Genomic DNA, 14,862 nt, shown 5'->3' with positions numbered 1-14,862 from the left:
GGGCGGGAAGGTTGTCCCAGGACCCTGAGAAGCGGGTTGGGAACGCCTCTGAGCCGCCATGCCAGGGGCTGGAGTGGGGGAGGAGCTAGCTAGCACGATCCAGGCGGGGGCCCAAGCAGCTTGGCCAAGGGCCGCCATGCGGCCCGGGTGCGAGGGTCCCTGCCACGATTCCAGCCTAACACAGCCAAGCTTTCCACCACCTGCGCAGGTACATGGGGTGCGAGGCTCTCGGGCAGCATTCCGATTTGCCGGGGTCCTGGTCTGATGGCCTCCTTCTGGGCGGGAAGGTTGTCCCAGGACCCTGAGAAGCGGGTTGGGAACGCCTCTGAGCCGCCATGCCAGGGGCTGGAGTGGGGGAGGAGCTAGCTAGCACGATCCAGGCGGGGGCCCAAGCAGCTTGGCCAAGGGCCGCCATGCGGCCCGGGTGCGAGGGTCCCTGCCACGATTCCAGCCTAACACAGCCAAGCTTTCCACCACCTGCGCAGGTACATGGGGTGCGAGGCTCTCGGGCAGCTTTCCGATTTGCCGGGGTCCTGGTCTGATGGCCTCCTTCTGGGCGGGAAGGTTGTCCCAGGACCCTGAGAAGCGGGTTGGGAACGCCTCTGAGCCGCCATGCCAGGGGCTGGAGTGGGGGAGGAGCTAGCTAGCACGATCCAGGCGGGGGCCCAAGCAGCTTGGCCAAGGGCCGCCATGCGGCCCGGGTGCGAGGGTCCCTGCCACGATTCCAGCCTAACACAGCCAAGCTTTCCACCACCTGCGCAGGTACATGGGGTGCGAGGCTCTCGGGCAGCATTCCGATTTGCCGGGGTCCTGGTCTGATGGCCTCCTTCTGGGCGGGAAGGTTGTCCCAGGACCCTGAGAAGCGGGTTGGGAACGCCTCTGAGCCGCCATGCCAGGGGCTGGAGTGGGGGAGGAGCTAGCTAGCACGATCCAGGCGGGGGCCCAAGCAGCTTGGCCAAGGGCCGCCATGCGGCCCGGGTGCGAGGGTCCCTGCCACGATTCCAGCCTAACACAGCCAAGCTTTCCACCACCTGCGCAGGTAAATGGGGTGCGAGGCTCTCGGGCAGCATTCCGATTTGCCGGGGTCCTGGTCTGATGGCCTCCTTCTGGGCGGGAAGGTTGTCCCAGGACCCTGAGAAGCGGGTTGGGAACGCCTCTGAGCCGCCATGCCAGGGGCTGGAGTGGGGGAGGAGCTAGCTAGCACGATCCAGGCGGGGGCCCCAAGCAGCTTGGCCAAGGGCCGCCATGCGGCCCGGGTGCGAGGGTCCCTGCCACGATTCCAGCCTAACACAGCCAAGCTTTCCACCACCTGCGCAGGTACATGGGGTGCGAGGCTCTCGGGCAGCATTCCGATTTGCCGGGGTCCTGGTCTGATGGCCTCCTTCTGGGCGGGAAGGTTGTCCCAGGACCCTGAGAAGCGGGTTGGGAACGCCTCTGAGCCGCCATGCCAGGGGCTGGAGTGGGGGAGGAGCTAGCTAGCACGATCCAGGCGGGGGCCCAAGCAGCTTGGCCAAGGGCCGCCATGCGGCCCGGGTGCGAGGGTCCCTGCCACGATTCCAGCCTAACACAGCCAAGCTTTCCACCACCTGCGCAGGTACATGGGGTGCGAGGCTCTCGGGCAGCTTTCCGATTTGCCGGGGTCCTGGTCTGATGGCCTCCTTCTGGGCGGGAAGGTTGTCCCAGGACCCTGAGAAGCGGGTTGGGAACGCCTCTGAGCCGCCATGCCAGGGGCTGGAGTGGGGGAGGAGCTAGCTAGCACGATCCAGGCGGGGGCCCAAGCAGCTTGGCCAAGGGCCGCCATGCGGCCCGGGTGCGAGGGTCCCTGCCACGATTCCAGCCTAACACAGCCAAGCTTTCCACCACCTGCGCAGGTACATGGGGTGCGAGGCTCTCGGGCAGCATTCCGATTTGCCGGGGTCCTGGTCTGATGGCCTCCTTCTGGGCGGGAAGGTTGTCCCAGGACCCTGAGAAGCGGGTTGGGAACGCCTCTGAGCCGCCATGCCAGGGGCTGGAGTGGGGGAGGAGCTAGCTAGCACGATCCAGGCGGGGGCCCAAGCAGCTTGGCCAAGGGCCGCCATGCGGCCCGGGTGCGAGGGTCCCTGCCACGATTCCAGCCTAACACAGCCAAGCTTTCCACCACCTGCGCAGGTACATGGGGTGCGAGGCTCTCGGGCAGCTTTCCGATTTGCCGGGGGTCCTGGTCTGATGGCCTCCTTCTGGGCGGGAAGGTTGTCCCAGGACCCTGAGAAGCGGGTTGGGAACGCCTCTGAGCCGCCATGCCAGGGGCTGGAGTGGGGGAGGAGCTAGCTAGCACGATCCAGGCGGGGGCCCAAGCAGCTTGGCCAAGGGCCGCCATGCGGCCCGGGTGCGAGGGTCCCTGCCACGATTCCAGCCTAACACAGCCAAGCTTTCCACCACCTGCGCAGGTACATGGGGTGCGAGGCTCTCGGGCAGCTTTCCGATTTGCCGGGGTCCTGGTCTGATGGCCTCCTTCTGGGCGGGAAGGTTGTCCCAGGACCCTGAGAAGCGGGTTGGGAACGCCTCTGAGCCGCCATGCCAGGGGCTGGAGTGGGGGAGGAGCTAGCTAGCACGATCCAGGCGGGGGCCCAAGCAGCTTGGCCAAGGGCCGCCATGCGGCCCGGGTGCGAGGGTCCCTGCCACGATTCCAGCCTAACACAGCCAAGCTTTCCACCACCTGCGCAGGTACATGGGGTGCGAGGCTCTCGGGCAGCATTCCGATTTGCCGGGGTCCTGGTCTGATGGCCTCCTTCTGGGCGGGAAGGTTGTCCCAGGACCCTGAGAAGCGGGTTGGGAACGCCTCTGAGCCGCCATGCCAGGGGCTGGAGTGGGGGAGGAGCTAGCTAGCACGATCCAGGCGGGGGCCCAAGCAGCTTGGCCAAGGGCCGCCATGCGGCCCGGGTGCGAGGGTCCCTGCCACGATTCCAGCCTAACACAGCCAAGCTTTCCACCACCTGCGCAGGTACATGGGGTGCGAGGCTCTCGGGCAGCTTTCCGATTTGCCGGGGTCCTGGTCTGATGGCCTCCTTCTGGGCGGGAAGGTTGTCCCAGGACCCTGAGAAGCGGGTTGGGAACGCCTCTGAGCCGCCATGCCAGGGGCTGGAGTGGGGGAGGAGCTAGCTAGCACGATCCAGGCGGGGGCCCAAGCAGCTTGGCCAAGGGCCGCCATGCGGCCCGGGTGCGAGGGTCCCTGCCACGATTCCAGCCTAACACAGCCAAGCTTTCCACCACCTGCGCAGGTACATGGGGTGCGAGGCTCTCGGGCAGCATTCCGATTTGCCGGGGTCCTGGTCTGATGGCCTCCTTCTGGGCGGGAAGGTTGTCCCAGGACCCTGAGAAGCGGGTTGGGAACGCCTCTGAGCCGCCATGCCAGGGGCTGGAGTGGGGGAGGAGCTAGCTAGCACGATCCAGGCGGGGGCCCAAGCAGCTTGGCCAAGGGCCGCCATGCGGCCCGGGTGCGAGGGTCCCTGCCACGATTCCAGCCTAACACAGCCAAGCTTTCCACCACCTGCGCAGGTACATGGGGTGCGAGGCTCTCGGGCAGCATTCCGATTTGCCGGGGTCCTGGTCTGATGGCCTCCTTCTGGGCGGGAAGGTTGTCCCAGGACCCTGAGAAGCGGGTTGGGAACGCCTCTGAGCCGCCATGCCAGGGGCTGGAGTGGGGGAGGAGCTAGCTAGCACGATCCAGGCGGGGGGCCCAAGCAGCTTGGCCAAGGGCCGCCATGCGGCCCGGGTGCGAGGGTCCCTGCCACGATTCCAGCCTAACACAGCCAAGCTTTCCACCACCTGCGCAGGTACATGGGGTGCGAGGCTCTCGGGCAGCTTTCCGATTTGCCGGGGTCCTGGTCTGATGGCCTCCTTCTGGGCGGGAAGGTTGTCCCAGGACCCTGAGAAGCGGGTTGGGAACGCCTCTGAGCCGCCATGCCAGGGGCTGGAGTGGGGGAGGAGCTAGCTAGCACGATCCAGGCGGGGGCCCAAGCAGCTTGGCCAAGGGCCGCCATGCGGCCCGGGTGCGAGGGTCCCTGCCACGATTCCAGCCTAACACAGCCAAGCTTTCCACCACCTGCGCAGGTACATGGGGTGCGAGGCTCTCGGGCAGCTTTCCGATTTGCCGGGGTCCTGGTCTGATGGCCTCCTTCTGGGCGGGAAGGTTGTCCCAGGACCCTGAGAAGCGGGTTGGGAACGCCTCTGAGCCGCCATGCCAGGGGCTGGAGTGGGGGAGGAGCTAGCTAGCACGATCCAGGCGGGGGCCCAAGCAGCTTGGCCAAGGGCCGCCATGCGGCCCGGGTGCGAGGGTCCCTGCCACGATTCCAGCCTAACACAGCCAAGCTTTCCACCACCTGCGCAGGTACATGGGGTGCGAGGCTCTCGGGCAGCATTCCGATTTGCCGGGGTCCTGGTCTGATGGCCTCCTTCTGGGCGGGAAGGTTGTCCCAGGACCCTGAGAAGCGGGTTGGGAACGCCTCTGAGCCGCCATGCCAGGGGCTGGAGTGGGGGAGGAGCTAGCTAGCACGATCCAGGCGGGGGCCCAAGCAGCTTGGCCAAGGGCCGCCATGCGGCCCGGGTGCGAGGGTCCCTGCCACGATTCCAGCCTAACACAGCCAAGCTTTCCACCACCTGCGCAGGTACATGGGGTGCGAGGCTCTCGGGCAGCTTTCCGATTTGCCGGGGTCCTGGTCTGATGGCCTCCTTCTGGGCGGGAAGGTTGTCCCAGGACCCTGAGAAGCGGGTTGGGAACGCCTCTGAGCCGCCATGCCAGGGGCTGGAGTGGGGGAGGAGCTAGCTAGCACGATCCAGGCGGGGGCCCAAGCAGCTTGGCCAAGGGCCGCCATGCGGCCCGGGTGCGAGGGTCCCTGCCACGATTCCAGCCTAACACAGCCAAGCTTTCCACCACCTGCGCAGGTACATGGGGTGCGAGGCTCTCGGGCAGCATTCCGATTTGCCGGGGTCCTGGTCTGATGGCCTCCTTCTGGGCGGGAAGGTTGTCCCAGGACCCTGAGAAGCGGGTTGGGAACGCCTCTGAGCCGCCATGCCAGGGGCTGGAGTGGGGGAGGAGCTAGCTAGCACGATCCAGGCGGGGGCCCAAGCAGCTTGGCCAAGGGCCGCCATGCGGCCCGGGTGCGAGGGTCCCTGCCACGATTCCAGCCTAACACAGCCAAGCTTTCCACCACCTGCGCAGGTACATGGGGTGCGAGGCTCTCGGGCAGCATTCCGATTTGCCGGGGTCCTGGTCTGATGGCCTCCTTCTGGGCGGGAAGGTTGTCCCAGGACCCTGAGAAGCGGGTTGGGAACGCCTCTGAGCCGCCATGCCAGGGGCTGGAGTGGGGGAGGAGCTAGCTAGCACGATCCAGGCGGGGGCCCAAGCAGCTTGGCCAAGGGCCGCCATGCGGCCCGGGTGCGAGGGTCCCTGCCACGATTCCAGCCTAACACAGCCAAGCTTTCCACCACCTGCGCAGGTACATGGGGTGCGAGGCTCTCGGGCAGCTTTCCGATTTGCCGGGGTCCTGGTCTGATGGCCTCCTTCTGGGCGGGAAGGTTGTCCCAGGACCCTGAGAAGCGGGTTGGGAACGCCTCTGAGCCGCCATGCCAGGGGCTGGAGTGGGGGAGGAGCTAGCTAGCACGATCCAGGCGGGGGCCCAAGCAGCTTGGCCAAGGGCCGCCATGCGGCCCGGGTGCGAGGGTCCCTGCCACGATTCCAGCCTAACACAGCCAAGCTTTCCACCACCTGCGCAGGTACATGGGGTGCGAGGCTCTCGGGCAGCATTCCGATTTGCCGGGGTCCTGGTCTGATGGCCTCCTTCTGGCCAGGAAGTTCTGGAATTTGGTTTCTCTGATATGCTGCATGAGACGCTCCGTGTTGAACCCACAGTACTCTGAGAATATGTATTAGTCCTTAAGCTTTTCAAAGGCATTTCATCTTCCTCTGAAGAACCTGTAGTCACTTTATAGTGCCGATCGCCAACATCAGCTCACTTAAAAGGCAAAATTCCGGGCTTTTCCAGCAGGATGCCCCATTACCTGATAGGATGAGGGATCAGCAGAGGGGTCACAGAAGGCATTACTGTGACACTGACTGGCATTCAAGAACCATACTAGGGGCTAGAATGTGTAAGGCATACGTGGACCAATGCCCTGACACTCTGACCCCATTGGACGGTTTAGAAGGGCCGGTGGAGTCTATGCAGGAGGCATGACAGTCTATAGGACGCTCTGGGCTGACCAGAGCAACCTCTGGCATAGTTAACACTGGCTGGCAACAGGCCTGGTTGGAGAGCGTGGTGGAGGCCTTGGCTGCGTGGAGCCTACCACTAAGGGGCACAGGAACTGGAGGGAGGCTGAGTTCTGGTCGGGTCACAGTTGTAATCCCTTGGCACAAATATCAATTCGGCTTTGACGCACCATGCCGGATTAGACCACAGCACAGTTTGGTGCTCTGGAGGACCAGGATAGACGTTGGACGGGCTCGGCTAGGCCTCAACCCCATCTGAGCCATATATGAGATATGCGTGGGTATGGACGAGCCGTGGCTGGGCTGAAACTCTCAACAGCAGGAACCAGAATGGATTGAAGAGCGGAGCTGGCCGAAGGACCTGCTGGAATGCGTGAAGCCCGACACCATGAAGGAGTCGGAGGGAGGAACCTGAACAGATCCTCTGACAGGACACTGACTCTACAAATAAACGCAAGAAGCATGGAGGTAAATAACCCAGAAGAGGCTTTGGAATGTGACCCACTGGAATACACTTGGCTCGGGTTGGGGCAGACCAGGCTGAGTCAGTTCACGTCATCCACTGGCAAGCCCAAGTGCTGAAACTGTGTGGGGGCCTGGCCGTGTTTGGTTGCGAAAAAAAAAAAAAAAAAAAAAAAAAAAAAACAGTACAAAACACAAAATGCCAAGGTGAAATGGCCTGTGCTAGCAGGGAATGCAACACCCGACCAGCACTCCTCCCACTGGTTTAGGTGAGGGACGAGTGTGATGGGCAGAGCCGGGGAGAGATGCGATACTCATTGGTTCCAATAGAGGTCGGGGCTCAGAAGAGAACCAACCCAGGGGTTAAAACCATCAGCTGATCGGAGGGATGGACGTTGGCGGGCACTGTGCTTACTAGTAGTACATGTAGGAGCCTGGACTGGGAATGCCTCAAAGTTTTTTTTAGGGGGATTCCCCTGAACAAAATGGAGGAATCAAAGCATTAATCAAAAAAAGATGGAAAATGGAGTAGATGAATCAACCACCTCAGCTTTATGCTTGCAGCGGAAAACTGGACAAGGGGAAACCCTAAGACGGACTATGTCAATCAGTGGACTCTACACCAGCCTCATCATACCTGGACTGTTGCTGATGATATGTTGGTGCTTCTAATTGATCGAGGTGACGCTCTGCTGGCTCTGCCTACAAACCTGAGAGGGCCTCCCTAAGAGGCGGTTGAACTTGAACTGGACAAGTGGGATGCTGGACTCTGTATGGTGTAAACTTTTAATTAGGGAATCTCAACGGAACTTGAGCTGTGGTTATGCATCAAGGTGAAGGAATTCATGATGGGGGAAGGGTTTGGGGTGAAGGGGGGGGAATCCCAGTACCTATGAAATTGTGTCATGTAATGCAATGTAATTAATGAACAAATGAATATTTTAATAAAAAAAAAAAAAAAAAAAGCTAGTATGCACAGGTAGTATTTGAATTGTCTATTTCCATTTGTTTTCCTATTGTAACCATCTTTCTATGAAAGACTATATTGCTTTATATGCTCTTTGTATGTTGAAAATAATTCTGTTTGTCTATAAAATTTTATGCACAAAAAAAAAAAAAAAAAAAAAAAAAAAAAAAACAAAGTCAGACATACGGAGAGGAGGAGAGACAGAGAGGAAGATCTTCTGTCTGATGATTACCTCCCCAAGTGGCTGCAATGGTCGGAGCTGCGCTGATCCAAAACCTGCTGCCCAGAGCCTCTTCCAGGTCTCCCACACATGTGCAGGGTCCCAAGACTTTGGACCAACCTGCACTGCTTTCCCAGGCCACAATCAGGAAGCTGGATGGGAAGTGGGGCCACCGGGATTAGAACCAGTGCCCATATGGGATAATGGCGCATGCTAAGCTGTTGTGCCGGGTTCGCAATTAGATTTTTTAAGTCTGCTTATTTTATAGAATTACTTATTTATTTGAAGGTAAAGTTACAAAAATAGAGAGCTTCCACACACTGATTCACTCCCTGCAACTCCAAATGGCTGCCGTTGCCAGTGCTGGGCCAAGTCCTTCCTGGGTTCCAGTACTTGAATCACCCTCTGCTGCTTTACTCAGGTGCATTAGCAGGGAGCTGGGGAGAAGGTGGAGTAGCCAGGACATGAACCAGCGCCCATTGGGATGCTGCCACCACAAGTGAAAGTTTGTTTGTTTTTTTTTATTCCATTTTATGACACAGTTTCATAGGCTCTGGGATTCCCCCAACCCCTCCAGAAAGACCTCCCCCCCATATTGAGTTCCTCCATATTGATGCAGTAGTACAGATCATATCCAGTTCTGATTCCTTCATTGCGGACATGGACAATTTTTTAAAGTCCAGTATCTTATTATACAGATAAATTGAACAGTTTCATAGGGAGACCGTCCCTGGTCTGAAAGTAGAGCTGGCGGAATATCATCCCCTCCAAAGAAAAGCCACTACACAACCTCAACAACAATTTACAACATCATGAAGTTAATTGATAAGGCATTGAGTGGCCAGTATGTTAGAAAATACAAATTCTAAACCACATCCTGTGACTACTTCATTGATATTTCAATTTTACTTTTATATACAACCGGCTGCTATATACCTTAAAATGGTTATAGGGGGGCCCGGCGGCGTGGTCGAGCGGCTAAAGTCCTCACTTTGAACACACCCGGATCCCATATGGGCGCCAGTTCTAATCCCAGCAGCTCCACTTCCCATCAGCTCCCTGCTTGTGGCCTGGGAAAGCGGTTAAGGACAGCCCAAACCTTTGGAACCCTGCACCCACATGGGAGACCTGGAAGAGGTTCCTGGTTCCCGGCTTCGGATCGACACAGCACCAGCCGTGACGGCTCACTTGGGGAATGAATCATCGGATGGAAGATCTTCCTCTCTGTCTCTTCTCCCCTCTGTATTTCTGACATTGTAATAAAAATAAATAAATCTTTTAAAAAATGGTTATAGGGTATTATTCAGCTGTCTCGTTTCTATTTTCATTTTTATATTTAGCAGCTTATAGCATTCAAGTGTGATTTCTACTGAACTTTTCGAATTTTAGGATAGTCCAAACAGGCTTATCACTCAAACATGCCAAATATTAACAGTTGAGGAGCAGAACAGTTTTAGGAGGGGTGTGCAGAAAAATCTTCAATACCTTAGTGAGGAGTAACTAATCTTTGTGACCCACCTAGTAAGGTATATGGGAGTCTAAGCTGTTTCCTGTTTATTCTAAGCTTTCCTTATTGGTCTCTGTCTATTTGATCTAATTTTTTTGGGGGGGTTGCTCCAGAGTGACTCTGATGGTCATTGCAAGAGAGGGGTGGGAAGCCAAAGTTGTAACTAGGTAAAGACCAGAAAAAGCTCCTGTCCTAAGTCCCAAAGGAAGTTTACTGTTCTGGTTCTGAGGATTGCTCAGGGCTCCTGGCTGTTGTTCCGATGTCATTAGGTCCTGTGAGGAAGGATCTGGGCCTCTTCCATCCCGTGTGGGAGATCTGATAGGGAATGGATGACCTCAGAGTTCTCGGCCTACGAGGGCATTCCAATTCCTCATGGTCTCCTTGGCTGTTGGGATATAGTCCTTGGTGCCCATAGTGATAGTCCTTGGTGAGGATCCAGGAGTCTCCAGGGTTGGGATACAAGCTTCCTCCTGTCCTCCTGCTTCACTCTGGGGTCCCCCCCTGCTCTGTGCATATGACCTCCTGTTAAGAGGCTGTCAAGATCGCTCTTGGATCCCACTGTATGTCTTTAACAGGTGGAGGTTTTACTCGCTGCACCACAATGCCAGTTCCCTGATTAGGTACTTTATTGTCTCTCCCCCCAGCATGCCTATGCTTGACTGTGCATGAGGCAGTGCTGTGTCCCCAGCCTCTCGCCCGGGACCTCAAGGGCAGTGGGTGCTAGTAACTGTCACTGCTATCTGATGTTTTGTGTTAGTTTATTGCTGGGCCGCTTACATGCGTGTGGCTGGGTCATCTCAGCCCATCAACACAGCATAAAGTCAGCTTTGTTCTTGCATCTAACAATGAGTGTTTATTTTTTGTGGTTGATTTCTTATATCTCTCTTTTGTAAGATTTTAATTTATTTATGTTTACTTTTTAATTTGCTTGAAAGAATTATAGAGAGCAGAGAGAGAGCTTCCATCCTCTGGTTCACCCTCCACATGGCGTTAGTGCTGGAGCCTGGAGCTTCTCCTGGGTCTCCTGTGTGGGTACAGCGGCCTAAGCACTTAGGCCGTCTTCTGCTGCTTTCCCAGGTGTATTAGCAAGGAGCTGAATCAGAAGTGGATCAGGGCCTCACGCCGTGGCCTAGCAGCTAAAGTCCTTGCCTTGAATGTGCCAGGATTCCATATGGAAGCCGGTTCTAATCCCGGCTGCTCCACTTCCCATCCAGCTCCCTGCTTGTGGCCTGGGAAAGCAGTCAAGGACAGCCCAAAGCCTTGAAACCCTGCACCCGTGTGGGAGACCTGGAGGAAGTTCCTGGCTCCTCTTTGGATCAGTGCAGCACTGGCCATTGCAGTCACTTGAGGAGTGAATCATCGGATGAAAGATCTTCTTCGCTGTCTCTCCTTCTCTCTGTATATCTTCCTTTCTAATAAAAATAAAATAAATCTTAAAAAAAGGAAAAGAAACATGTTCCTTATCCTCTTAATGTTTCAAAAAAAAAGTAGATCAGCCAAACTCAAACTGTATGGGATGCTGGTGTCATAGGTGGAAGCAGCCTGCAAATTCCAGCCCCCATATTCTTTTTTAAAATAATGTTTTAAGGATTTACATTTTCAATCTATTATTATTATTATTATTATATGATATAGTTCCTTAGGCTCTGGGATTTCTTCTACCCCCTCCCCTCACCCCTCCTCCCTCCATATTATCACAAAAATATAGTTCCTCACAAATAGTCAAAAGTCCATCACTGAAGGTGATTTATTTGTAAAAATTTATTTGAAAAATAGAGTTCCAGACAGAGGAAGAGAGAGAGAAGACAGAGAGAGGTCCATCTTCCATCCACTGGCTCATTTCCCAAATAGCCACATCAGCTGGGGCTGGACCCTGTGGAAGCCACAAGCCCGGACCTTCTTTCTGGTCTCCCATGTGGGTGCGGGGGCCCAAGCACTTGGGGCATCCTCCGCTGCTTTCCCACCTCTTTAGCAAGGAGCTGGATCAGAAATGGAACAGCTGAGACTAGAACTAGTGCCCATATGAGATGCCAGCATCACAAGCAGCTTTACTTACAACAGTGCCAATCCCCATCTGCTGATCCTTAGGAAATGCAGTGATAGGATCTTTAGATTCTGTGAGTCCAAGGCAGAATGGTGCACAGCAGGATAGAATGTATGTTCTCTTCTGTATGAAACACGCGCATACACATAGATGTGTGTCTGCTTATATGTGACTAATGTTTCTGGCACGAGTCCAGAAACTGGTTACCATGACAAGCTCTGGGTGTGTGTGGGGAGAAGGGAAGCAGCTCTTAGGGCGCAGAGGTGCAAGGGGAGGCCACTTTTCTGTATAGTCTGTGCCTCTTGAATACTGAGCTATGTACAGGTATTACTTTGTCACTGTAAAAGAAAAAAAGAGACTCTCTCTCTCTCACACACACACACACACACACACAAACTGGACCAGCTGACTAGTCTAAGCTAGCTCTGTGCTGTGTTGTGTGTGCCCTGCTCTTTGTTTACCCTGCAGAAGGACCTACCTGGTTTAACTCACTTTTCTTTGGCCTTGGCATTGGGTGGCGTTGGGTAAGGGAAATCATCTTTGCTTCTTGAGCTCTGATGGAATACAAATGCCAAGTGGCAGTGAATGTGTGTGACGAGCCTCCTGTGCAAGCCGCTAGCCACACAAGTCAGTGTCCGCAGTCGCCTAATTGTGGAAGATGTTTTGTCCTTCGGATTCTAATCCCTGGTCTTTCAGGCAGCTAGTTAATGAGTTGTGCTGTTACCTTTTAACAAAGAAATTCCCCATGAACTAAGTGCTGGTGACATCCAAAAATTCATTTTTGCTTGCCTACATGAATAGGGAGAGGGAGAGAAATTATTCTGGACTCACCAGAGAGCTTTATTTTCTTGTTTCTGAATATTCTGCTTTCCTTTGTAGGCCCCTTTTGGATTTGTGCTACACTGGTCTTCACCATAGCAATTAGTGGAAATCTTTCCAACTTCCTAATCCATCTGGGAGAGAAGACATACCACTATGTGCCTGAGTTCCGCAAAGGTTGGTTAATGCCTCATGTGGATCCTTCCATAGAGTGGGAGAGAGACAGAAGAGAGAAAGATCTTCTATCTGCTGGTTCACTCCTCAAATGCCTACAACACGCTGTGTTGGACCAGCATGAAGCCAGGAGCCTAGTACTCCTATCGGGTCTCCCACCTGGGTAGCAAGGGTTCAAGCAACTTAGACTGTCGTCTACTGCTTTTCCAGGTACATTTGAGGGGCGCTAGACTGAAAGTGAAGCAATCAGAATTTGAACCAGCGCCCAGATGGGATTTCAATGTTGCAGGTGGCGGCTTATGCCTCTGCACCATGCCAGCCCCACCCACTGAGCTCTTGGGCCGTCTCTAGGTGCTGCAGGCTCTCCCTTTGTTGTTTAGAGCTCCAACACAGCTACTGGCTTAGATTCTCTTAATCCACATAATTTGTTTTCAGCTGTGATAAAATACAATAACATACTATGTATAGTTCAGTGGCATGAAGTCCATCCCTATGTTGCAAGCCCACACAGTCTTTGGAAAGCCATAGGGCAAGCCCAGTTGCACTTAGAATCTATTCTAAGAAAAATGCATAAAATAAATAGAAGCAGTATGCATGAAGGCCTCCTTTGTAGCGTCGTTCATGTTAGAAACAATAGGGACATTGTCACAGACGTTCTGATGGTCCAACCAGCTGGCAGAGTCTGTAACCGCTAATGATGAAGCACATAATGGGCCCAGGAAAGCTGATAGTTGATGCCAAAGCTTGCTCCATTAGCAGCTTCGCCAAAGGGAAGACTGCCAATGACAGGGTTCCAAGGAGAGAAGCAGAAATAGGTGTGTCCTGGTGACAGGCTTGGAAATTGGCATCCTTGTTGTTTTGTTTTATTTTGTTTGTAAGAGACGGTGCTGCCATCCTCTGGTACACATCCAACATGCCCATAAATCCTGGGAGGAAGTGGGCAAGACACAGAAGCTGGGAACCTGGTGCTCCAAGTCTCCCCCATGTGTGGCAGGTCCCAGCTATTGAGCCATCACTGTGGCTTCCCTGGGCATGTACAGCAGGAAACTGGAGCTAGGAATCAGATACTCCAACATGGGGTTCAGGAAGTCCTCACTGCATCTTAACCACTGGGGCTAATCTCTACCCCTCCATTGTAGGGGTTTTGTTTGTTTGTTGAAGATTCACTTATTTTCATTGGAAAGGCAGATTTGTAGAGAGAAGGAGAGACAGAAAGATCTTGCATCTGCTGGTTCACGGAGCTGAGCTGAGCCAATCTGAAGCCAGGAGCCAAGAGCCTCTTCAGTGTCCCCCACATAGCTACAGGGTCCCAAGGCCTTGGGCTGTCCTCCACTGCTTTCCCAGGCCACAAACAGGGAGCTGGATGGGAAGTGGAGCAGCTGGGACATGAAATGGCACCCATATGGGATGCTAGTACTTAGGGGATGGAGGATCATCCAGTTGAGCCATTATGCTGGCCCCTCTAGTTTTAAACCTTCCTTTCTTGGTTGTGTAAGTTTTGAATAGTTAAAACAACAGTGCTGGAACGTGGCAGTGACAATCACCCAGGAGTACGTGTGAGCTTGTAGGACACTGAGTGCTTCCTCCAAGCCCTGCCTCACTCCCTGTGTACTCTCCTGGGGAGAGGCTACAGATAGCCATGGGGAGAACCTGACCCTGGAGCCAGAGCTGTGGCAGAAAGATCCTTCATTCACTTGCTTCTACCTTTTGGGGCAGTTGTTTTATTCCTTTTGGCCTCAGAGTTTTCCTTAATCAAATGGAAATAATAGTGCTTGTACTATAGGCTATTGTACAAATAAAGAGTTAGGGGCCCAGCACTATAGTATAATGGCTAAATCCTTGCTTTGCATGTGCTAGGATCCCATATGGATGCTGGTTCATATCCTAGCTGCTCCAATTCCCATCCAGCTCCCTACTTGTGACCTGGGAAAACAGTGGAGGATGGCCCAAAGCCTTAGGACCCGGTGCCCGCATGGGAGACCTGGAAGAGGCTCTTGGCTCCTGGCTTCAGATTGAGCTATTGCGGCCACTTGGGGAGTAAACAAGCAGATGGAAGATCTCTCTGAACTCTGTCCCTCCTTCTCTTTGTAAACCTGAATTTCCAATTAAAAACAAATGAACCTTTTTGAAAAAAGAGAACGGGCCCAGCACCGTGGCCTAGCAGCTAAAGTCCTCACCTTGAACGCACCCCGGGATCCCATATGGGCGCCGGTTCTAATCCTGGCTGCTCCACTTTCCATCCAGCTCCCTGCTTGTGGCCTGGGAAAGCAGTCGAGGAAGGCCCAAAGCCTTGGGACCCTGCACCCGCATGGGAGACCCAGAAAGAAGTTCCGGATTGGCACAGCACTGGCTGTTGCGGTCACTTGGGGAGTGAATCATCGGACGGAAGATCTTCCTCTCTGTCTCTCCTCCTCTATATATC

At 54.8% G+C, this 14,862-nt stretch overlaps 1 protein-coding gene across 1 annotated transcript in view; it reads left to right on the top strand.

Annotated features, from left to right (window-relative positions):
• YIPF1 (Yip1 domain family member 1) overlaps positions 1-14,862 on the top strand; it is a 57,109-nt gene that overhangs the window by 26,308 nt on the left and 15,939 nt on the right. The window contains exon 6 of the mRNA XM_004588690.3: positions 12,327-12,443. Within this exon, the coding sequence (XP_004588747.2) occupies positions 12,327-12,443 (117 nt within the window). The remainder of the gene's footprint in view (positions 1-12,326; positions 12,444-14,862) is intronic.

This window comes from Ochotona princeps, chromosome 2 (genome assembly GCF_030435755.1).
Source record: "Ochotona princeps isolate mOchPri1 chromosome 2, mOchPri1.hap1, whole genome shotgun sequence".
NCBI classification, from domain to species: domain Eukaryota; kingdom Metazoa; phylum Chordata; class Mammalia; order Lagomorpha; family Ochotonidae; genus Ochotona; species Ochotona princeps.
This window is presented reverse-complemented; position numbering and strand designations above follow the sequence as displayed.